Here is a 15440-nt window from a genome sequence, read left to right on the forward strand (position 1 = left end):
GAACTTTTTCTGGAACCTTCTGGGGCTTGTTCTGCTGCTTGAGTGGCAAGAAGCTCTGTTTATAACTATTCTGTTTGTAGCAGAAGAAACAGAAATCCTAGAAGAGGAGACTTCAGCCAAGCTTTGCTCGGCTGGAGGCCCAAGGAGCAGTGTGCTTTCTGGTTTTGTGCCTGCGCTGATCCTAATGGGGGCCTTCCTGAAATGCAGCTTCCTGAAATGTCCTGACAGACTTATACAATCTTCTGATATAACCTTGTATTGAAAGTCTTACCAGGGGCTGGGGTTGTGGCCCAGTGGTAGAGTGCTTGCCTAGCATGTGTGAGACCCTGGGTTCGATCCTCAGCACCCTATATATAAAATTTAAAGGTATTATGTCCACCTACAACCAAAAACATTTTTTTTAAATAAAAAAAAAAAGCCTTCCAGAAAACTTCTGGGGAAACAGCAGATTTTCCCTGAAAAGCTCCATGGGTGGCTGCTATATGAGGCAGGGGACCTAGGAGATGTGGCCTGATGGGATTCTGGGGGTGCTAGCCTTGGAGTATGAGCCTCTTCCTTCCCAGGCCCCTCTGGGTGAGGGGGATGGGTGAACAACTACAGGACATCTGGTGTCTTGGGGGACATCCCTCCCCCACTGGCCTTCCAGTTGCTTCCTGGGCAGCCATTTCAGGGACCTTGGCTTAGTCCTTCTTTGGAATAACTCAAGGCCTCATGTTTACTAGTCTCTTCAGTTACTTGACTATTTACATGGCATGTCTCTGTCTGGAGATGTCTACAATGCGACATCAGACCAATATTTACTTCCAAACATAAACAAGCCCCCGCTGAAGGCCTTTGGCACATGGTTTGAATCGAGGCAGTGTGAGGGTATGTGTGTGCATGTGAGTGCGAGTGTGTGTGTGTGTGTGTGATTTTATGTGGGGATCACCAAGCCTTGCATTCTCTGGGCCATTCCACAGAGGCAGTTGTCTAAGGGTTTCTGACGTCAGAAGTAATGCTGTCAAATACAGACCATGAGCCCAAAGAAAGCCCTAACACAGTAGGTGCTCTGAGGGCGGATAGTGAGCTGGAGGCGGCCTCCTGTGAGCATTGACCAACACGGCCTGCAGGCTGCCTGTTCTCCACTTAAGAAGCAGGCCCGGGCCTTTGGGGAAGACAGCCACAGAACTGGCAGAGCGATGGAACTTGGCTCTGCTGCAAGCCATCTTGGTTAGCAAAAGGATCAAGCAGGGGGGAGGAAAAGAGATGGAGGGTCCTTGGCTAAAAGCAATGGAGGAGGATTTCTCCTTCACTGAGTTGGGGGCAAACTGCACACAAATAGGGACAGGAGGGAAGAGTAGATGGAGGGACAGAGAGGAGAGGAAAGGGAAAATGGGGATCTTTGTTCTAAAGGATCCCTGGAACCCCAGCATCTCTTTGCTGTCTTTCCACAGAGCTCAGGCTGGCTGGTGTAATGAGTTGAAAGTATTTCTTAATGGTGCAAGTTACAAAGTTCTGCCTGCTACCTTTGAGCAATTAAACTTTCTCCTCATAAACAGGCCTTTATAAAGGAGGCACGAGGCCCAGGCATCTTCAAACCCAGTCGGGAGCTGAAGGAAAGGAGAGGGGACTCATCTGGGTTTTTTTTTTCCCGTAGAAGAGTTTCATATTTCAAAGTTTTCTTCTTGCACGGTGGTTTGGCAAGCTAGTGTAATCTTTGCACATAAAATTTAAATTATGGCTCCCAGTGTCTGCTAACATCTCGGTTTTGGGCAGGCTGATTAGGATCCATTTCAGTATTTGAAGAAGGGTCTGGTTAGCTTGGGGCCCCAGTGTGGCTTTTGTGTGGAAGCCAGGGATAGTGGACGCCAAGCATGAGAGAGTGACTGAGGTGCAAGCAGGGGCCTTGTGGAAGGTCCTGGGGGAGCTGAGGAGGCAGAGGCAGGGAGGAGGCCGAGCTCACCTGGAGTTCAGCTCTGAAGAAGGCATTGGCTGCCCTACCAGGCATTTCTGTTGTAGAAAAAACATGTGTACACGTAGGACCAGCCAGGAGCTGGTGTCCCAGGTCAAGTCCTGCTTGGTCCTCAGGGTTCCACTCAGCCACCATCTCTAGTCACTAAACTGCCTCTCTCAGAGAATTTCAAGATTGCATGAAGGACCAGGCATGCCTGTAATCCCAGCAACTTGGGAGGTGAGACAGGAGGATCAGGAGTTCAAAGACAGCCTCAGCAATAGTGAGGCACTAAGGAACTTAGTGAGACCCTGTCTCTAAATAAAATACAAAATAGGGCTGGGGATGTGACTTTGTGGTCGAGTGCCCCTGTGTTCAATCCCTGGTATCCCACGCAAAAAAAAAAAAAAAAAAAAAAAAAAAGACTGCATGAAGGCTCTGTTGCTCATCTCTGTCCCCTTGCCCAGGGCTTGCCACCTGGCAGGGGCCCAGTATTGTCTGTTAAATGAAGGCACCGGCCATCTTGTGAGTATGGGGTATGTAGCCCCGCAGGCCCGTGGGTAGTCTGAGTGCAGACGCTCCACCGGCTGCTTTACTTAGCATTAGTACCACGTCAGGATTCATTTCTTATGAACCACTTTGGGCTGACCACGAGGTCAAGGCAGGGCAAGCAACCACAGGTAGCAATGTTAAGAGCTACTGTAAAAGGAAATCAAGAGGCGTGCCCTATGAAGGGAAGAGGACTTGAACGCTGGCCACCTGTCTTCACATTCCCTCAGTGCAGGCTTTCCAGGTGGGCGTGGCAATTGGCTTCCCTTTGAAAGGAATGGAGGGAATTTGATACACAATATGGTAATGAGCCAGAACCATTGAGACCACCCATGTAAGTCAAATACGGGGCTGGACTGGAGCCCCAAGAGTGGACAGGTTTCAGTGCACTGCTCTGGATCTCTACTTGCTGCAAACGACACTTCATTCTTAGACACAGAAATACGTGTTGATAAGAGATCTATGGCTAAAGTTTTAGGAATATGCAGGTCTCTAAAATAATACTGCATTTCATTTGCCCTTTTCAACCTCTTGTAAAGTCATTATATAGTTTAGGTCTTTTTTTTTAAAGAGTCTTTCTTTATTTTTATTTATTTATTTATTTTTTTTGTGGCACTGGGATTGAACCCAGGGCTTTGTGCATGCGAGGCAAGCACTCTACCAACTGAGCTATATCCCCAGTCTTAGAGTTAGGCCTTTAGGAAAATGTTTTCTAAACAACCTCCTCTGCCCAGTCCCTTACTACCTTATACCTGTCCCTGGACAGCTGGCCCACTCTGACGGGAATGAGGCACCAGGATTTGCTCTTCTGCCATCTTGTCCCCAAAGGAGTTCAATGTGATTTTATCTCTGACACTATGGAAGACAAGTGACATTTCATCTACTTAAAAACAGAGTAAAACTGGTAGTTAGGTGAATTTCCCTTTATAATAATATCTTCAAAGGAAAGAGGAAGAGTTTTGTCCCTACTGCTGGACGTGATGTATGTGGCAGATCAGAGATGGCCACAAAGCCTTTGTCACTCCTCCCATTGAGAAGCAGAGCTACTCTCCCCTCCCTTGACTGGGCTGGCACGTGACTAGTTTGGCCAAGAATGATGCTGAGCCTGCTCTAGGCTGGCCCACAGAGAATGGGCAGCTTTGACTGGGCTCTCTTGGAAGCTCAGCCACCATTATAAAGTCAGAGCACTCTGCTGGGAGGACCACCGGGAAGGGCCCTGAGTTGACGTGGACAGGGAGAAAGACCCTGACAGCCCTCAGCCTTCCACCAAGTTAGGCACATGAGGGAAGCTGTATTGGACTTTGAGACCATCTTGGCCACAGGGAAATGCATTAAGAGACCCCACTCAGTGCCACGTGGAGTAGAAGACTCACCGGCTAAACCCTTCCTGAGTCCCTGGCCCATGCATTTGTAAGATATGAGACATCATGGTTGTTTTAAGTCACTTGATTGTGGGGCAGCTTGTTATGCGGCACTGCTAACTGGATGGAATAAATGCAGCAGCCCCACTCTTGGCCATGGTATTCTGCTGCGGTGAGCACCTTTGGAGGATCTGCCTCAGTTTCTATCTTTCCTGAGAGCCTCCCCCCCACCACCCATTGCTATCCTGCACCTTTCTCCCCCTCCAGCCTGAGATGTCTGGGTTCATGGGAGATAGGCAACCCAAGCTGGGTGGCCCAGGCAGATTCTCTCTGTCAACTCTTGCCTCCAACCACAGTTGACAGAAGTGGACAGAGACTTGACCTGGGTCAGAGAGATCCTCTCTCCTGGACACTTGGACCCAGGAATCAGAAATGGCTGACCCTTTTGTGTGTGTGGTTAGGAGCTGCTGAGATGTAAATCGGGAGGGCTAGAGGCAACCACTTTCTAGTGTGTGTAGGGAAGTGCAGAGAGAGCCAATGCGCTCTGGGAGAAGCATGGTGCGGTCGTTGTGCAGAGGAGAGGCGAGGGGCTGGCAGAGAGGAGCAAGCGAGGGAGGGAGGGAGGCGGCTGGCTGTGGGGAGTCTGGACTTCTCCAGGTTTGGATGTACAAGTTTCCTTGGGATCTGTAGTACTGCCCCTGCCTCCTGAGAATCCTCTTTCTCTTCCTTAAACAACTGAAAGGTTCTCAGTATATTTTTGGCAACTAGAAAAAATGGCCTCTGTGACATAGGAGATAAGTAAGAAAGCTCAGCCCTGGAAACTGCGGAGAAAGCTGCCCAGGCCAGTGAGGTGACAGCACTGTCCTTCTCTTGGTTTTCCCTCTGTTGGGCAGGGATGGTGGCAACTGTGACCAAGTCAAGCCCTGGTCTCCTGCAGCCATCACACAATAGGAAAGCACAAAACTTACCCTCTTTCCAAAGGCTTTCCAGACCTACCCTGTCCTCAAGGGCAGCCGTCCACTGTCTGAGCTAGAATCAGGGAAAACTGCTACCTCTCAAGTTCAACAGGTTACCAGACCCTGCTTGGTCTCCATCATGGAGACTGCTGTCACAGATCTCTGTTGAGACAGACCTGGTCACATCACTGCTCTGCTTACAGACATCCCGTGCCTCTGCTTTGCCCTGCTCAGCGGAGCCTGCACAAGCTATTTCAGGCAAACCCTGCTTATTTTCTCACCTTCTCTCCCTTCTGCGTGGAAAATCTTTCTGACCTTGCCTGCCTGAAAAGCTCAAGCCAAACCAAGTTCAGACTCCACACCTCATCTGTGAAAAGTCCTCTGACCTCCGTTGGGGGCTTCTATGTGCTAAGTGCGGAGTGAAGCATTTTCCCTGCAAAACCTCCACACACCAAGCTAATGTGATGGTCTCCTGTTTACAGAGGGGGTCCTGCAGGTGACGGAGCCTGGCACGTGGGAGACCTAACCGCGGCACAAAGCAGCCAGCCCGTGAGGTGCCAGCTCTCATCCACTGCACGGTTCCACGCGGCCCTGGTGAGGCGGGGACCCTCAGCACCTCCTCTATTTCCAGAGCAGTCGCTACGCCGAACTTGACCCTCTCCAGTGTGTTCACTAGTCCACCTGGGGAAGGTTCAAGGGCAGGGCAGGGGCACGGTCACCGGTGCACCCCAATGCCTTGTCCAGCGTTTGAGTCACAGCCAGTGTCCAAAGAGCTTGGACTGAAAGGAAACGCTGCTCTCTGACGACTTGCAAAGCTGTCTGACCCTGTGGACTCCTGTGACAGCTTCCTTAAAGCCTTCCTTCCACCCCTTGAGCTATGGCAAGTCCCTGGCAGGGTTAACGCATGTAGGGTGACCTCTGATTTCAGTGACGATGCTCTTTCTCCAAGTCTGTCTCAGAGGGTGATGACTGACTCCTCAGAGTCTCACTTTTTGGATTTCACTCAGCTGAGTGACCCCTCAGGGTTCTGGTCACACTATGACAGAGATCTCCTGCAAATGCCCTTTCTTAAGCAAATGTGACAAGAGCAAAGCAAAGCAGATGGCCGATGGGAGCAGAAAGGACAGCACTCACAGGAGATGGGACACCCCTGAGTGACAGGGCATGCACTCCATTGAAGGGATTGGAACATGGCCATGATGTTCCCTGCTCTGTGTCCCTGTCTGGTCCCACACACTCAGCCATGGAGGAGAAAAGCACTTCCTTTCATTTCAGGAACCCCTGGAAAGACAAGGAAGTCACATACACACACACACACACACACACACTCTCTCTCTCTCTCTCTCTCTCTCTCTCTCTCTCTCTCTCACTCTCTCCAGTGGGAAGTCTGTCTCTGCAGATTCCAAATACTGAGCAGGCTTTGTTCTCCACCGCAGACCAGCGGCCCTCCCAGCAGGAAGGAGTTGGAGTTGAGAGAAGGGAGAATTAAGAAGCCATGTGGCAATGCAGATTACATAAACAACCAATTAGTGGATTAAAACAAAAAGGTAATAATATTCACTGTTGGCAAGTATGCAGGAAAATGGACACTTCAGATACATGGCTCATGGGAGGAGTGGTGGTATAACCTTTCTAGAGGGCAATTGGTAACATAAGAGAAGAGACACAGTTATTCCATTGCTAGGGTTTCATTCTAAGGATATAACAAAGTGTTTGTGCAAATATTTGGCTCCAGAGTTATTCACTCTTAAAGGAAGTGTGCAACCAGAGCAATCGAAATTCCAGCCCCAAGGGACCAGATGAATAAACAGCAGGCTCTCTGTATCCTTAAGATGTGGCTGGAAATGGGCTCCTCACAATATGGAAAAACAGTCACAGTATTGTCTTTAGAGGATAATAGGTTGCAAAATAGCACACAGGATGCCTGAAAAGCATGGGAAATGTATTTTCAAGTAAATACACTTAAAATTTCTTCCCCCTCCAGGCACTTTTTCAGGTGAAGTAACTCAAAATTTAAAGCAATGGTCTGATTGCTAATCTGAGAAAAGTACAGTACACACATTATTTTTTCCCTTATTTCTAGACTTCTTGGCTACTCTTCTAAAATATATTTATTCCACTTTTTTTTTCCAGGTTTATAATTGATCTCATTGCTTTAAATTCAGGGATATTTCACCTGAAAATATATCGAGCATGCTACTGAAAAATTTAACTAACACACTATTCAAAACTAAGTTGTTCCTATGAGAACACCTGGTCTATGTTCGTACAGGCAGAGGAAAAGATCAAAAAAGACAATGTTGTACTCATGTGGTTAATTCTCAGATGTTGATATGTAGGTATTTTACATTTTTTCCCTTAATGATATGCTATTATGTTTGATCAATACATATCATTTTGTAATCCCAAAGAAATTAATAATTTGAATTTAATGTATTCAGCTGTAATAATCTAGGAAGCTGTTTCCACCTGCAGCTGAGACCTGAACACTAGAGAAGCATGGACTTTGGTGTCAGGAAGTCCCAGCAACGGTTCCTAGTGCTGTTTTGGAGTTGGGGACATAGTGGGAATACGGACAGACAGGTCCCACTCACCTGGTCCATCCCTACCCAGTAGGGGAGACAGACCTTCATCTGATGACAACGCTGATATCATTGCTGATGAAGATGGAGACTCTGACATAAAAGGACTCCAGATCTCCGAGAGTGAAGCAAAGAAATCACCCTGGGCTTGGGGGGTGAGGACACCATTGTCAACTTGAGAGAATGATGCTTGACATGAAAGATGAGTAGGTGTGCCCTGGTGACAGGGAGGGCAATTCTACACCCTGGCTCAGCTCCAAATGAACCAACCTGGGGTTGGGAGAACTGAGTTCTAGACCGGTGGCCATCTCAGTTACTGAATCTTCTGGGCAGAAATCTTCCTCATATTCCATAGGGGAAAAGGAAAGAGAAAAACCAAACCTGCTCTGTCGTTTCCTTTTTTGTTCTTTCTTTAAGCAAATGGTAACCCACCCTTCTCCCAGCTGTTACCTCCCAAGCTTGTTCTGGAGTTAGGTACCCAATATCCCACATCAGGACTGGCCTAAATCTCTTAGGAAAGAGAAGAGGAGATGAAACTGAGATTTTTGCTGTCTCTCTAAAGTGGTTCAAATGCTCAGTTGTGCATGGACTCAAGAGCAGCAAGATTCCATTCCCTGCCTGAAGGGGACACTGACATCCCCTCTACCTGTACCACAAAGGGAGTTCCCATAGGAAACCTCTTCCAAGGTGCACCCACTCCGGAGAGGCAGGAGAGCTGGTGTCCATGGGTGGGGACTCCTTGGAGACCTGTGATCGCCAGACTCACCTTCCAGAGCAGCACAGCCAGCAGCAGGAAGATGAGGATTCCCACCAGCAAACTTATGGCAATGATCCACCCCACGACGTAGCCACGGGGCTCCAGATTGTGCAAGGCTTCAAAGACCACCTAGGAGGCAAAGCAAAAATGAACACATAAAAACCAAGTCACTCCCAGGTCTTGAAGGCATTATAATGACAACGACCTTGATTTAAATATCAGGGAGTGAACAAAAGTTAAAAAAAGTGAAAAAGTTAAAAGCACACATACGCTAAGTTCTTGATTCAGAACAGATGACAGCAGTCTACCTCACATTTTGGTTTTGAAACAAAGAATGTAGGGAGTTCTCCAGGCGAGTTAATATTTCTTTTTGGGTGTTTGGTTCAATGTGTAAACTCATGCCAGTTTACCCAACAGACTTTGCACCCCTTCAGGGCCAGGATGTAGTCTGTCTTGCATCTCATGACTGGGCCTAACACACTGAAGGAACTCAACCCAGGAAGCCGTGCTGTCTGTGGTTTCTAGAGTGAGCCATACGCCATCGGACCCCATATCTCAATGAGGCAAGAGTGGCCAACTTTTATGGAAATTCAGTGTTGCACTGGAACTGGCTTGTGTCAGCTCATGAGAGCCAAGTATGTGTCTGTTCCCTATTTCGTGTCTAGCGACATTGTGATGGTAGTTTGAAATGGGTCATGTTGGGAATATTTACACCATGGAAACTGGCAAACAAATCAGGGTTCCCCTACCCTCCTGCCAGAAAACCAATTGCTAAGCATGCATCACCCTGATGGTACACTTCAACTCTGCTTTCGCCCCGCTGGTCACAGGGGAGAGTGGTTTTGCAGAATTCAAAGCATCTATTGTGTCCTCTGCTGCTAAATAATCCTTCCCAGCTCTCCCTAACCGAGGGTCCCCTTTAAGCTCCTCCCTGCCAAGGAGACAAAAATCCTAGCCCTGGGTAGTCAACCGCAGGTCTTTGCACAAGCTGTGGCTCTCTTTGGAATTCCCATCCCCTCCTTGGGGAAGGTCAATTTCAGACTCCCTCAATCCTCAAGGTCAACTGACCTTCTGCTTCTGCTAGGAGGTTCCACTGTTTTCTGGAGCCAGGGGGTCCAGTCCCAGGCTCAAGTCCAAGCAGAGACTGGGCATGATACTGCCCTGCTGCTGCCCAGAACAGCTCATTTTACCTTCTTAGGGTCTGGCTTCCACCTCTCTCTAGCATTTGCTAAATGTTCCTCTGTGCCAGGCTCTGTGCTTCTCTTGTGATCTCTTGTCTAATTCACACAATCATCCCGTGAAGTCTTCAACACCTATTTTATAGACATGGACGTCCAGGGAGGACATGACTATAGGTTATGTAGCTTAAGTACAGAGTCAGAATTTGAACCCAGGTCTTGCCAACCTAAAACCTTCAAATCTGAAATTGTAACCAACACCACAGAGCACGTGGATGATGGTGACCTTCTTTCTGGGCTGTCAGTTAATGGGTTATTTGCTCTTTCTTCCCTGGTGGTAAGGCAAGGAAATGTGGACATTTCCCTTCCTAGAGCTGGAGTAGCAGGGAGTTTGTATGTGCTGGGGGTCGGATGGGACAGACATCCATGAGACAGAGAGGCTGCCAGTTGCACCTGTGGATCCTGAATCCAGAATATTATCTCAAGAAAAATAAGGTAGAGCATAAACCACACCTTCCTTCCTGGACATAAATGAGAGAAAGCTGCCTATAAAACGTAGCAGGCCCTTCTGAGAACAGACATGGGGCCTCTTTGCAGAACTTACTAGCTGGGTGACCTTGGGCAAGGTAATTAACCTCTCTGAGCCTCAGTTCTCTCAACTGAGAAACAGGAGCACAACAGACCTCCCCAGAGGATTAAAAGGAATGATGTGTATAGGGCCCCACACAGCACCTGGCAGAGAGCCCACCCTGACAAGTGGGGTGGCATGTTCCTGTAGCATCATTATTAATGCTTTTGAGGTCATGCATGGTTTGCTGTATTTTAGTTCTTAAAAACTACTGAAGTCTACTATACCTAGACAAAAGTGTCCCTAAGCATACAGCCCACTGAATTTTCCCGAACAATGCTAAAGGCATCTGCATAACCAGAACCTAAAGAGCTGGGATGTGACTAACTCTATAGAAGTCCCCTCATCCTCTCTTTTGGTCACCACCCCCACCAGGGGTAACCATACCTTGACTTCTAAGAGCCGGGGTGAGTGTCAACTGCTTTTGCCTTGGAATGGTCCGTGGGAACTACTATAGCAGGTTTCTTTTTCTCAACATTGTGTTTGGGAGACTCAGTAGCACGTAGACTCTTGTATAGCAGTCTACTCCATGGCTACACCTCTGTTTATTTATCCATGCTACTACTGATGAGCTCTAAGGTCATTTCCAGTTTGGGGCTATTATAGGAAGTGATTTTCAAACTATGGGCACTTCTAGGGGAAGAACACCTTAGGGTAGATGTAGGAGGTGGTGGGACAGCAATGGATTCTACTGTCCTCCTAAGCCTACAATTTACTGTGGGGTTCAGATGGGCAATTCCCTGTCTTTAAAGACAGATAGGTTTGTGGCTTTGGGTTCTTGCTGTGGATCAAATCGCCTCTTCCTGTCTTGTTCAGATGAACCTGGAGGTACTACAACCAAGAGAATAGATGTGGGAGGGGGCTGGCCTGGGCCCTGTCCTGGAGTGACCGTGGGCAACTGGGACATGACTCTACCTTCTCCCTTGTGAATGGGGGTCTGGAGGGGAAGATACCAGAGGTCCACAGGAGTGCCTGCAGCCTGGTCGTGTGATAAAAGTCTGATAAGCCTTCTCATTGGCAGAGGAGTGATGGCCCAGGCTGTGGCTTGGGTCGGGGAGGGGGTGAGTTGTATGGTCCAGCCACCGTGTTAACCCAGATGGCTCGGGGACACTGGCAAAGCCATGCTGGAGGTCTGGTTTTGTGGCTACAGAGACAGAGTCGCTGCTACAGTTTAGTCTGGCAAATTCCAGCAGCCTGCCCTGTCACCTCCCTGGAATGCGCCTCATCTTTGATTATTTTCCAGTGATGTCCTTCATCCTCTTGGACATGTGCTGTATGCTTTGGCAGGGCCCAGACTCTCACATGGTGACTCTAATGAACTCGTCTATGGGTGATGATCTGAGTGTCTTGCAGTTCTAAGAAGTCACGTCTTATGTTAAAACCAAAACAGACAAGCAAAAGACAGAAGGGTCAGCAGCACGGACCACACAGTGGGTCAGGAGACGCTGACCACCACGTCTTGACTCTACCACTTGGGAACCTGGTGATCCTGGTTCAGCCTCTGGGCCTCTCTCTGCTCTCCATCTCCTGGTTTCCACCCTCAGTTACTGCCCCAGTTCCCGACTGGTCTTTGCTCACCAGCACTGTCTCAGGAGGTTTGCAGAGACTACCTGCCATTAGAGTTGTCCTTCTAAAGCAGAGTCTCACCAGGTCACTTCTCTCAGTTCACACTATCAATGGCTTCCCTTTTTACAGAGCATCCAATTCAGGATACAGGGTCCTTATGAGTTGGTCTTCTTCCTTCCTTTATGGCTCTTCTCAGGTGTATTCATACTCTAGTCATCTACCCTGTGAGTCCAGGGGTCCCCTGCCTCTCTTCAGGCTGCTTTTGCCACCTAGAATGTCCTTCCATCCTGGTCCCTTTGACAGGCTTCATTATATCTTAAAAATGTTCCTTCCTTCCTCTTTTTTTTTTTTTTTTTTTGTACCTGGGATTGAACCCAAACATGCTTAACCACTAAGCCACATACCCAGCCCTCTTTATTTTTATTTTGAGACAGGGTCTTCCTAAGTTGCAGAGGCTGGCTTTGAACTCACGATCCTCCTGCCTCAGTCTCCCAAGCTACTGGGATTACAGGTGTGCACCACCAACCCTGGCAATGTTCATCCTTTTGATTCACAAATTCTGTACTTGAAAATGTGCTCCAAGGCAAGAAATATGAACTACAGAAGAAAAAAAAAAAACACCGAAAAATTTGATGCTCCCTGCAAAATTATCCATATTGGTGTAGAATCAGAAATATTCTCAATGTCTAATAATTGGGCAATAGATCAATCACAAAATAGAATACCATAGAGTTATTAGAAATGATGACAAAAAAACCTGACAAAGCATATTATTTAGCAAGTTAAAAACATGACAAATATACAATGAATACATGCTAATGATTTATATAATTCAGTACGGAAGAAGTAAGATGGTTAAAGTAGGTCAAAGAAGGATCTGAAAAAAATTTAGTCACAGAAGAAGAGAGTGCTGAAATCAGATTGTTAAATCAGATTAATAATCAGGTTAAATTTATACCTTACAGGATGATAAATTATAATCTTTGGGCTTATGTTTTTGGTCAAACAGAAATTACTTTTATTTTTACTGGCAAGAGTCATTTATAACTTACCAGTATTCTACAAATACATACTTAACTTCACAAAATCTGAGCCCTAGACTGCTGCGTAGACCTGTTAGACCAGTGCTTCTCAAAGTTTACTGTCTATGAGTAAAATGTAGATTCTGGGTTGGGCACCGTGGCACATGCCTGTAATCCCAGTGGCTCGGGAGGCTGAGCTAGGAGGATCTCAAGTTCAAAGCCAGCCTCAGCAACTTAGTGAGGCCCTAAGCAAATCAGCGAGACCCTGTCTCAGAATAAAATATTAAAAAGAGCTGGGAATAAGGCTCAGTGGTTAAGTGCCTTGGTACCAAATAAAGAAAAGAAAAAGTAGTTCTGAATTGGGTGAGGGAGGCCTGAGAGTCCTCATTTCAAACAAGACTCCCATGCTGTGGATACTGCTGATCCATGGTCTATACTTTGAGCAGAAAGGAGCCAGGGAATGCTCCAGTATGTCCACTATGGACATGTAATCAATGTTTTGTCTGATTTCCAAATTTTAGGTACTTCTGAAACCATGGTAATCATGTTGGGAAAATGATAAGTGCTATAACAATAAGAATCAGAATGATCAATTTAATATACAGAAGAGTTTTAAGAAAATGGAAGGAAATTTATAAACAGGAGACTTTTGAGATTGTAGGTAATTTTTTCTCTCATACTTTGTTACTATTTAACTTTTTTTGAACTAAGCATTTTAAAGTCAAGCCAAAAAGTTTTTGTTTTGAGACTCTTCTCCAATTTCTTCTCTTCCCAGAAGCTTACCCCTACTCTCCTTTCCAGCAGAAATAATCATTCTCTGAACTCTTAGAAATAGCAGTTTGCAGCTTCTTCTAGCAGAGGAAATCTCATCATGGCATTCCAATGCACAAAACAGAAAAGGTGACAATCCTCTGGTTATAAAGAAGGTAGGAAACCAAACCTGGCCTGCTCAGCCCTCCTGGACTCCACTCTTCCCGACACCCACCCCAGAAGCCCCCTCCCAACTCAGGGGCACCCAGGACTTCACATATTTAGTTTTACAACCACAGCTGAACATGCCATGGTCCAATTCTGAAGGCCTTCTCACTCTCTAAGGCAATGATGACACTCCTGTCTGTGGATTCTAGGCAACTGTGCATTCTTACAGAAAGAGGGCTTGACTGCATATGGTCTTGTCTTCTAAACCAACATGGTGATTCACAAAGGTACAAGTTAATACATGCAACGTCCTTTCTACCATAACATTACATGAAGTGTGAATGTGATCCAGTCTACAATCAAAGAGATGCCAAGATCTGAAGATAGAGTATCTGAATGTGTTTTTTTTTTTTTTCCTACTTCTAAAATATATTTGTGTTTTTTCTTTTGGGAGTGGGGTTGGCCATCCCCCATCCATCCCTCTATTAGTCCATCCAATAGTTCATCCACCCTATCTGTCCTTCTGTTTGACCATCTGTCTATCCATCTGTCCCTATCCATCCATCCATCCATCCATCCATCCAACAAATGTATGTGTGGCACCTATGTGCCAGATACTGTGGAAATTCACCAATGAATAAAACTGGCAGTCTTCAGCCTCATAGAACTTCCAGAGAATACTGACCAATCAGACAAATTAATGCAAAATTACAACTGTGGAAAGTACAAACAGGGAGAGGATGGTGGTTATGAAAGACGTGGAGATGGGCATGTAGGTCAGAAGAGTCCCTGGAGGGACTGCTTGAGAGATGGCTGAAGGAGAGCAGAAGTTAACCAGTCAAAGAGGGAAGGGAAGCTTGAGTGAGCAACATGTGCAGAACCCCTTTGGTAGGAGCCAACTTGGCAAGGGTGGGATGCTGCTCTCAGCCAGTGGGTTGCAGCAAACAGAATAGACAAGAAGGCACCAGAAGAGGTTTGGAAGAACTGGAGGCTGCATTCAGAATCCTATGCTTGAATGGGAGCTATGGTTCAGTGGCAGAATGCTTTTTAAGCATTCATGAGACTCTGGGTTCAATCCTCAGCACCCACCCCGCCAAAAAAGAATGAAATGTCTAGTTGGGCATAGTGGCACATGTCTATAGTTTGAGTTACTTAGGAAGCTGAGGTAAGAGGATCCCTTGAGCCCAGGAGCCCCAGGTCAGCCTGGAAACACTAAGACCCTGACAATAACAACAACAGAATTATATGCTTTATCTTAAGCAGAGTGGCAAGACGAATGGAGCATCTCCATTGGCCAGGCAGGGGCATGGCATGATTTCCATTTTGCAAAGAGCACTGTAGCTGCAGAAAGAATCCAGGCTAGAAGGGAGAGGTGGGTATGGGAGTACAAGCAACAAGCAGCCCAGGGAGAGGGTTGCAGGGAGCAGATTTCTGCTTCCAATAAGAAAGGAGGTAGTATGAAAGGAGATGCAGGACTAAGCATTGGGGGCAGGGACTCTGCCACCACTGGAGGAGCAGCTGTGAGGGTGGTAGGGGGCTGAGAGATGGAAAGGGCAGACTTTTGAGCAGCGAAGAGATGGGTAATGACATGGTCAAGGACTGCAGTTGAGGGCTTATGGACTGGACACTAATCAAACAAGAAAATGAGCAGCCTGAGGCTTTGTCTCAATGGAACGTTAGAGGAGCCAGGCACTGGGCTCCCTGCCAGCTTCTGTAAAGTTTAATGCACCTGAGATTGGCAAGCTGGTGTCAGGAAATGACCACAAGCCAACTTTCAGCCTGAGGCAACTGGTGAACCTCAACCACAGTATTTGATTCACTCCTGTGTTTCTGGCAACTTTTATGTTCTGACCACTGTGAATACATTTCATGCAATAGCTAGAAATACCCAGGTCTCCAGAAGGCCTGGGACCATGAGCAACATGGGGGTATGGCTGAATGGAGGGTTTCCAGTGATGGAGGAGACACCTTGGGAGCACATCAGAGGGGAGGT

General features: G+C 47.0%; 1 protein-coding gene across 1 annotated transcript in view; it reads right to left on the reverse strand.

The window, feature by feature from the left end:
• Itga9 (integrin subunit alpha 9) overlaps positions 1-15440 on the reverse strand; it is a 322636-nt gene that overhangs the window by 11762 nt on the left and 295434 nt on the right. The window contains exon 27 of the mRNA XM_047531489.1: positions 8145-8264. Within this exon, the coding sequence (XP_047387445.1) occupies positions 8145-8264 (120 nt within the window). The remainder of the gene's footprint in view (positions 1-8144; positions 8265-15440) is intronic.

This window comes from Sciurus carolinensis, chromosome 17 (genome assembly GCF_902686445.1).
Source record: "Sciurus carolinensis chromosome 17, mSciCar1.2, whole genome shotgun sequence".
Taxonomy (NCBI): Eukaryota; Metazoa; Chordata; class Mammalia; order Rodentia; family Sciuridae; genus Sciurus; species Sciurus carolinensis.